At 44.9% G+C, this 10,050-nt stretch overlaps 1 protein-coding gene across 2 annotated transcripts in view; it reads right to left on the reverse strand.

Annotated features, from left to right (window-relative positions):
• XPO4 (exportin 4) overlaps positions 1 to 6,510 on the reverse strand; it is an 82,753-nt gene extending 76,243 nt beyond the window's left edge. Inside the window, exon 1 of one of the 2 annotated variants that reach the window (XM_005149754.4) lies at positions 6,287 to 6,510. In XM_005149754.4, coding sequence (XP_005149811.3) covers positions 6,287 to 6,364 — 78 coding nt within the window. In that variant the 5' untranslated portion in view covers positions 6,365 to 6,510. The remainder of the gene's footprint in view (positions 1 to 6,286) is intronic. The other variant, XM_031049514.2, reaches the window with a different exon arrangement.
• Positions 6,511 to 10,050: the final 3,540 nt, after the last annotated feature.

Genomic DNA, 10,050 nt, shown 5'->3' on the forward strand with positions numbered 1-10,050 from the left:
CAGGAGGATTTATTCTACCTCTCCATAGGGAAAGCTGTTAATTAACTAATGAACATAGATTAACATAACAATGATAAGACTCTTAGGGAGCAGGTTAAAGGGAAGACAGCAGTAGGTAGGGCCAGAAGAATTATCCAGACAGAGTTACAGATTAATGAAGCTCCCCAGCAGACAAATCTAGCAGCAGACACACAGTATTGCCATTGACGACTCAGAACAAAATACAGAAATATGCCAATGAAACAGTGATATGTCAAATGAGTGTGAAACATCATCCTGATTCAAAAGGTGAATATTCCCTCTATGAAACAGCCACAGAAAACAAGCTCTAAGCATGAAGAATCCAATTTAATCAGATGCTATGTCTATTTTCCAAAGATATCGGAATCTCTATCAATCCTCATATTCCTATTCCCAGCTCCTCATCCTTAGTTTGGGTATGCTCCACGCACACTTGTTCTCAGCTCCCAAATAAAAGTTTCATTAGCATACTGCACACTGCACATACTTATCTCCCAAGCTGTAATCTGAACTGTGTGCTTGTAAAAAGCACCAACCACACCAGTTCTTAAAGAAAGGGAGGAAAAACTGTACATACGCATGATGGACTCTAAGTTACTTGGTACCACTCCAGAAAGTGATCTGGATAACTTGGGCATAGTCCTCTGAAAACATAACTTTGCTGCTCTGAATAAAAGGAAATCACAGTGTTAAGTACTATTAGGAAAAAAATACAGAAGAATACAAAAAAATTTACAACCATCTAAAATCCTCAAGTACCCACATCACAAAAGAATGCAGTTCTGGTCAGCCCATTTAAAAACTGGTATAATGAAAAGCTACAGAGGAGTACAGAGATGATTAGGTATGTGGGGAATCTACCACACAAAAAAAATTACAAGAGCCTTCAGTTTAAGAAACAGATGACTGAACGATGCAGCATCATAGAAGAAAAATCAGAACAATGATCAGGCATTTCTTATAATTCAAGAAGGAATTAAATTATCAAACAACAGGCTTTTCTCAAAGAACATAATGTGGGATTTTTTCCAAAATCACCTGTGAAACTCATTACTATCAGACAAGTATAATATAAATACTAAGAAAACAAAAAATATAAATGCATTCCACAAACAACTGGGCAAATTCATGGAAGAAAAGTTGATCAACAATTATTAAACACAATGATGCTACCTCGAGCTCCTGAAATTGCTAATTCAAGTAAGGTAAAATGTACACTAGTGAAAGGATTATTTTTCAAGCCCTTTCTCCAAATCAGCAGTTAGAGACCATCACTGGAAACAGAACTCAGCTGAGCAGACATCTAGTCTAATCCAAAGCTGTAACGTAGCACACAGCTTGTTTTGCTGGGTATTGACGTGGAGGACTTCAACAAATATCACCATTAGAATGATTTATTTGTCTGATTTCTTCCAACAGGTAACCTGCCATAACAAACCAGAGCTAGTTCATCTCTCCCTTTCACCCTTACTATTAGTCATGCTTCAGAGGCTGAAAAAACTGTCCCACAAGACAGATGGCAGTGAGAAACTGAACTTCCTCGTGGAAGGACGATTGTCATCCTGAAGACCAAGAAAGACAGGTCAAAAAAAGCAAAGCAGACAAATTGTTGGGGTAGATGATATAAACAATTTGGTCTTGGAAGTTAGGGATACTAATGTGATCCCTTATGCTCTTATTCTATAAACTTATTTCAACATCTGAGAGGTTTGTATGACCATTGTCAGACTACCCTGAAACCTCCCCCAGAAGAGCAGAATAAGCCACAAACTACAGTAGTTGCTCACAAACTAAGTCTTTGCTCACAAACTAACTCCTTGCTCACAAACTAACTCCTTTCTCACCCTCAGAGAACTCACCACCATTCACAAAACAGAAAACAGTTTACAAACTTAAAAAAAAGAATTTGCTCAAATATTCTTGAACCTGTTAAAGTACCCAGCCATACCACACAGAATAGTTTAGGATGACAGGGCTCTCTGGACCTTGCTTCGTTCAACCCTGCCACCATCCAAAAGAGAACTTGTTTCAACGTTAGATCAGGCTCTTCAGGGCCTTGTTCAGTCAAGTGTTAAACACCTCCAAAGCTGGGAGATCCCAGAGCCTCTCCAGGCAGCCTGCACCACTGCATTCACCAACCACAGTTACTGAGGTGTTGTTTCTTTTTTGCCTTCTCTCATTTCCCTTTCTGAAACTTGTAACTTCTTGTTTTTTCATTGTACACCTCTAAGAAAATTGTACAAGTGGATTGTACAGTGAAGGTATATGATACACTTGAGCCAACCTTACATCTCACTACTACTAACAGTAGTAGACCAGCCCTGTACATGTCCAACAATCTAATTTCAGGCTCCCCCTTCTGGCCTTAGCCCTGCAACCTAAATGGCTGCACAGATAGCCAATTTGTCTTCCTAACCTGACAGAAATCCATTCCCTTCTTTAATTCCTGTGTCAACTCAGCAATATTAATATGTTCAGCAGGGAGAAAATAAAGCTGTAGGTAGGAACAGAGCACCCCTTTTTGGAGGGGTGAGGACAATAAGCTATAACCTGTGAATTTACATTTAGGTGTCACAGCACATCATCTGCTACAAAATTTCAACCTGCTTTAATACACTAATCAATAACTGAACAGTCTTACTCATGCTTCCTACTTCATCTTCTCACCTATGGTATGACATTTACATTTCTTTCCTTAATAATGCAACCTATGTCTTCTGTGATGCATGAAGACAGCTATTAAGACAGTGTGCAACTAATTATATTCAGCATTAATTAGCACCTGAGCTACACAGAACATAATACACAGAAACCCTATACATTTGGTTAGGGAATGCCATGCCAGTTGGAAACGGAGGAGCAGTAAACTCATTTGACTCATACAGATGCTGGTGTATGGTCTTCACCAAACCAAAGTCACAGAGATCACAGGTGTACACCAGCCTGTGGCACTGAAATGCCACTCACCATTTTATGATTTAAGTTACACTACACCATGGAGACCTTACTTGAAGTAAACACCATTTAGCTTTGCTGGAGAGTAATTAAGTACCCAAAAAGCACATACTTCTTTCATATAGGAAATGCTCTTACACACATCAGAGAAAACTGTCACAGGACCAGCTTTCAAAGTCATATTTGACAGCTAATGACAACTCAAGTTTCATCTTTTATAACAATTCAACTTACAGCAAGTTTCAATAATTTCCCAATCTAAGCTTTTTGATTGTTTTGAATCTTTTAACAAAAAACTTGTTAAAAGGTGTTACTGGTAACAAAGGAAAAGCATTTGTATACAGCTACACTTGATGAGAACACAGACTGACTCCAGTTTTCATACACTGAACACCATGGCTTGTAGAATCCATAAAGATCAGCAATTTATGAGATCAGAGCTAGCTTATCTCTTATCTGACATATAAAAAGCAGTTTTCCAAAGGAAAATTTAACTAATCCAAAGCAACAGGAATAAAACAAAACAAAAAAACCCAAACCACTCACCAAAGATACAGAGAGCTTACAGCAACCTATACTTACCCTAAAAGAACACATTCAGGTTTTTTTATTAGCATGTCTGAATTCCTCTAGTCCATTAGTCTCCTCAAGGCTCAGTGTTTCAGTTTCAAATCAAGACAATTATCACGTAAACCACCACCACTCCTTGCTCCATTCTCAGATACATTGCACCACCTTTGACGCCTCCGCAGCCATATGTATTTTGCAAGAACTGCTACTGTCTCAGCTGCCACAGATCTGCCACAAGAAAACCTCCCTGAATCCCTGGCGCAGTTGAAACCTGCTGCCACCTATTGTCAGACCATTCACAGCTCTGCCCTCAGCCATCACTTCAGGTATGGCTCCACTGCAAGGTGCCAGGCTCTACCCAGGACCTCCATTACTTGCACAACCCTTCCCTAAGTACTCAGATTTTCACATAAATACCTTTCTAAGTGATCCCACCAGATCACTTCATCAGTTCACACCCCCAAACTGCCTCACACAGCTACTTCCTGCCCTCAGCCCAAAGCAGACCTTTTACCAGATTTTACCAGTGTAAATTAAATTAAGATCACCACTGTTCGGGTTCTTCCATAGTTGATAGTGAGAAAGAACTGGAGCAGTGCACATAACCCTTTCAGTCTCTGTGGTCCCACATCCGCCTTTGTAAAGCACCTGGTTAGCTGCACTCCTTCTCTCCTCAATCACTCCAAAGACTTGATGATTTTTGAGAAGGAGCACAGAGCAATAACCCTAAACAGTTCTCACAGCTCTTCTACAGCCAGCCCAGTTCAAAGCCCGATTCTGGGTCTTTAGCCTCAGTGATAGCTTCACTAAATATCTTCCTCTGGAAGAGCCATCTAACTAATTCTTGTCAGTTCAGTGCTGCCTATGAAATTTCCAAGAGCATCTGTGGAAAACGGAAAAGAACAAGAAAAAGCTAATGATTGCAGCAAGTCAGTTTTCATTCTGTCATAGACCGAATGGAGAGAGGAAGCTAGGAATTCAACAAGGATCCCAACAACCACATGCCTGCAGAACCAAGACATATTTTTACCAGCAAGTTTAGCACCTAGTCTTCAACAAAAGCACAAATGTTATCATAAGAGGCTCACATCTTTCCATTGTATTAGCACTCTTATTTAACTCCACATTAAATTGCTTTTCCCTGTCTATGCTAGCAAGGCTATGCTAGGGTGGGGATGCCAACACAAGTAACCTTAACTTTTCTAGCACAGCTACAAAACTTTGGAGATGCCATCTCATGTACTATCAGTTTGATAGCGAAAACTACCTAACCGCCAGCTTCCTTCCACACACATGTTGTGTCTCATAATAATACTCATTACAGATTTCCCCTACACAGTCAAACACTGCTGGTAATTTCAGCAACTGCGTTATTTTTAAAACTGAGATACACAGACCTTACAAGAAGGTGCAATAATGTGCAGAGTTATGTTTTCCCAAGGCATGCATGACCCAAAGGCAGCTCACAGCTTAAGATGTATCACTGTTCATATACTTTTGAGAAGCTTTTTTTAAAAAGGGTTAGTGCTTGTTGCTAAGCTATCCAACTTTACTTTTCCATTTGTAAACACAGTCAGTAGTTTTCTGGCTTTGATTTCACAAGGAGCAATACGCATGTATTTTGATGAGAACACTCATGAGCAGAGCTGCCTGCCACTTCAGTGAGGCTGCTTCAGCCAGACATCAAACATAGTCATCCAGGCTCTTGCCATTGATCAATTACGGATACCAGACAAACTTTCCTACCATTTGCCTGGTTCTTCTGAATCCTTTTGATGCCAACAACTTGCAAACTTCATTTCTGTTGGAATCACAGTTTGGTGAGATAAATTTTGTGGGGAAGGTTTTCAGCTGAACATTTTTAGAAGATCTAAATCTGTAAATGACTAACCTGTAAACGACATATCCCAATATACAGCTTTTTATACAAACAACTTTTACAAGGATGCGTGACTAGGATGTTTTAACACCAATGGTCACTACATGCGTTCAGCTCCATTCCACTTCTGCTCTTTGCCGCACGGACTTTCTTTTACACACGGTCATGGAAAGCGGCACACAACACATTCACAGTGGTACGGACAGTTAACTGCTAATAAACAGACCAGGATGCCAAGTGCCATTATCCACTTCGAGGCGGCAGCACCGTGAGCTCTGGCCGCCCCGCGCTACTCCGCTGAAAGGAAAACTCTGGAAGCGAACGGCGCTGGGGGGCACGGCCGAGGTGGCCTCCGCGCTGCCGCTGGTGCCTCACTGCCCGCACCGGGCCGGGAACGCGCAGCGGGCAGGACGCGCCTCCACCCTGCCGCCGCCGCGGGAAGCGCCCCGGGGCCTGGCTCCCGTACCGGGAGACAGTTGCCCGGAGGCAACTTCGGCAAAGGTCTCCGCGGCGGACAATGGCGGTGCGGGGGTTCGGGACACCCCGCCGGGGCGGGAAGCCGGCAGCCTGCCCGAGACGAGGGCAGCGCGGGCGGCACATGGAGGACCGGCACGGCGTGTGCGGCGGGGGCCGGCCCCGGCTGCAAGGCGACAAGGACGAGCCGGCACAGTGGAGAGGATTCCGGCCGAGAAGCGGGAGAAAGCGCACACAGGGCAGCGAAAGCACCGCGCCCCGGCGGTCTGCGCCCGAGCCCCGCGCCGGAGGGATGGCGGCGGGAGGCTCCACGGGCGGCGTGACCGGAGACGGGAAAGGGAGAGGGGAGCTGCGCGGACTGTCCAGGCGCGGCGCGCGCCGCCTCACCATAAGCACTTTGGCCGCGTTCTCCAGCTGGGCGATCACCTCGGGGGCCCCCCCCGCCGCCGCGGCCGCCGCCATCATGGTCTCTCTTCAATGACGCGCCATGCGCTGCATTCTGGGACGAGGCGGCCGCGCAGCCAATCCCAGGAGCGGCCCGGCTCTGCTCGGGCGGGGAGGTGAAGCGGCGGCGGCGCCGCAGCGTGTCCGCCGGCCGCCGGCCGCCAGCCACGGAGGGCCTCGTCGCTGCCAAAGACAACCCCCACCCTGCACGCCACCGGCCTTCCTTCTCCTCTCCCCAGTGAGCCCGCCTGCCCCGCCTTCGGGGCGGGCCCGGGGCACTCGGCGGGACCTGTGGAGCCCCGGGGCGGGGCCCGGCACCGCCCACCGCCGTTTCGAGGCTACCGCACCTGACGGGGCCCGCGGCTGTGCGCGCCCCCTGTGTAGGCAGAGGCGTTGCCAGCTGTTCCCCGCCGGGCTCGGCCAGGGCTGAGGCGGCAGTGGCGGAGGGCAGGGCGGGACCGGGGCGGGAGCCTTGTTCGGGTGTCGCCCGGTTCGGTCGTGTTTCCGAGGGCGGGCCGGTGAACTCGGGCGTTAGCGAGACCGCGGGCGCCAGTCGCTTAGAGGTGCTGGCGAGTGTTCAGTAGGGTGAGCGGGATTAGTCTTTAAATACAGCTTAGAAAGTGATGGGGAGTGGAGAAGCTGGCCAGCGTCTTTACAAGTGGAACTGTCAAGGCTTAAAACTGATCTGAAATGCATTTTTCTTCACATAACTCCATCTTGGAGTCATGTCACGTTACTGGATATGAGTTACAAGACGGCGTTGCCTCTGAAAAATATGCTGGAGAAAACACTGTTGTACACGTGTAGGAGCAAATGGGCTCTGTGCTTGTGCCTGTGTTTCAGTTTGATTTAGGAGTTTGCCTTTTTATAAAATCTGATGGTTTCCACTTCAGTTTGTGCACTGGGGCAGGCTTTGAGCCTTGATACCTTCAGATGAAACTAAATCAGAAGATCTACAAATGCCAAGGGGTCTTCAGTGTGTAGGATTAGACTGGATCCCCACAGTTAGCCCCGTACAGCGTGGACCACTGAGCAGCATCAGATCCACTACACCACTAGCAGTAGGTCTTTCCAATGAGGTTTCTCATCCTGCCAGTGTCAACCTTGAGGTGACATTAGCTGATCTCTAATACTGGATTTATGCAAAGTGTGGGACATACCAGCAAACTGAGCAGTCTGATTCAAATCTTAAAACACAGATTGTTCACCTAAGTTCAGCATAAATGTGCAATGTTTCCATGAAGGTGATACAATGTAATAGCCAAAGGCAGAGGAGGGGATCAAGGAAATGGAATGAAATACAAGTTTCAAGAAATACATGTTTTCTACTCAAAAGAAGAACACAAGTATTTTTCTCCGAAGAAATGACAGCTTTCAATGCTAAAAGGAGCATGGCGGTGCTCACTGCTAGGTAAGTTTAGAAGTAGCAACAGAACCGTGTAAAAGATTGATTTTGTGGTTTACCTAGGAGGTAATGTAATTTGTGCTAAAACATTAAATGTATTTCAGGGTGACATTCAATTCACAGCTGAAGCAGGTGGGGAGATCAGCAGGGCTGCATTGAAAGAAAAGCTGAGTATAAAGAAAATTGAACCAACAGTCAGAGATGGAGGGGTTCAAAGGTAGTGAAAGTGTGACAACACACAAATTCTGAAGTGTGTTTATTGGACAAACAGTACAATGTAAAGTGAGTCTTGCTTTCAAGAACAGTAAGATGAGCTAAAGACTTAAGCATTTGTGTACAAAGAGGTAATATCAAAGAAACCTGAAGAGTATGAAAAAAAGCTGTTTTAAAGAATTCTGTGTTCTGTAAAGGACTACTTCAGTGGAAGATTTCTGTACTTGTAGCTTGCATTCAAAATGAGATTCTTCAACAAGTTCTTCCATATCTCAGAGTTCTTCATTCTCCTGTGGACTTGTGTGTTCAGCAGTACTCTCAAATAGCCATGCGAGCAATAAAAATAAAATAGTGCTCAGGTTGGGGGGGCTCAAGAGGTCTCTAGACCAACCTTCTGACCAGGTTGTTTAAAGGTTAGTCTAACAGGGTTTTAAAAACCTCTGAGAATGAAGAGTGCACATCTTATCTGGACAACCTGTGCCAATACTTGATTGTTGTAATAGTGAAGTTTCTTGACCTTAAATCAGAACCTCCCCATGTGAGTATTGCCTCTCATCCTGCTGCAATGCACATTAGTAGAGTTTTGCTCCATTTTCTTGATGGAGGTGAAGTACCTTCAGGTACTAGAAGGAAGCTCCTGGGTTCTCCTTCAAGCCTTCTGACTGAACACAGTTTCCTCAGCCTTTCCACCCCCTCACCATCTTGTTTGCACTCAGGGCAATTTGTCAATGTCTTTCTCATACTGGGAAGCCCACAGTGTGATGTGGTTTTACAGATGTGATCTAACAAGTACTGAGTAAAGGTGACTAATGATCCTCTCAATCTGCTGGCTTCATGCCTGTAAAAACAACCTAGTATGTCTTTATAAAAGTAGCCTTGCTCACTGCTGTAGCATTCTGCTCACTCATGTTTAGCTTGGTATCTGTCGGGGCCAAATAAAGTGCATGACTGCGTCTTAATTGCCCTGACACCCTGATCGGAGACTTTGTATGTGCAGAACTGTAAGTTTACCTATGCCAAGTGCAGTCTCCTGTTGTCTTGGGTTATCAGTTTGCCTTCCTGAATGTACCTATGTAACATATAGCCTTGTCTCCAGCCCTTTCTCTGATTCTGTCTTCTGCTGCTCCTGGATGGACTTTCTGGCTGGACCCTGGACCTCACTCGTTACCTCACCTTGTCTTGGCCTCTCAAGAAGAGCTGTCACCAATCCAGTCCTGCCCAAATCCTATGGTACTGCACCCTGGCTGGTGAAGGCACTGCCCTGCCTGTCCTATGGTCAGGCTTGGTTCCCAGCTTATCAGCCCTCATGGAATGGCCCTACTCTTGTTGTCCATCACACAGTCCACCAGGACCTCTAGTTTTCCTTCTCAGTCAGTCCTCAGCCTCTACTGCCATGGTGGTTGTTCCATCTCTGGTAAGGTATGACACCTTAGGATCCATCCATCACTTCTCTGAATAGGCATAGTGGTTTGATCAGTCTGTCTTTCCCTTCTCCCCTTGAAGCTGTCTGTCTGAGCATGCTTCAGAAGTAACATGTTCATTAAATCCACTCTTTTTTTTACAAATGTATACACTATGTGTAGACAAAATCTTGCATTTTACCATATCATCATCAGGTGCATATCGCCCTCATTTCCAGTGGAAGGACTGAGTAATCTGCAGTAAAAATGAACATGTTCAAGTAGTTACATATCCTCTCAGCTATATATACAATTTTAATGTTCTTTTGGCTAGCCTTAGAAAAGCTGATTGTTCATTTATCTTGTCAGGGTGAATGCTGAAGCTATTTTTGCTGTTGGCTAAAAAAGATGTATCACATTCTTCCTTAGCACTTCCCTCTTTTGTGGTGTTAATACTCTTAAAATAGCTTAAAGCTTTTGCTGCCAGAAAGAGTGTTGTAGGTAGTGGAGTCTATGCTTCCTGTTCTAGCATTCTTTCTCTAGCTTGCTTTCTTCCACAGCTGAAAACAGCCAGCTAGTGCTAATTTTGGCTAAAGATTAAAATGTTAAGGAAAATAGCTGAAGATTAAATGTTAAGGAAAATGACCTGGTGGTAAATTAGTCATGAATTAGGGTTTTGGGTTTTTTTG

The sequence above is a fragment of the Melopsittacus undulatus genome, chromosome 2 (assembly GCF_012275295.1).
Source record: "Melopsittacus undulatus isolate bMelUnd1 chromosome 2, bMelUnd1.mat.Z, whole genome shotgun sequence".
Taxonomy (NCBI): Eukaryota; Metazoa; Chordata; class Aves; order Psittaciformes; family Psittaculidae; genus Melopsittacus; species Melopsittacus undulatus.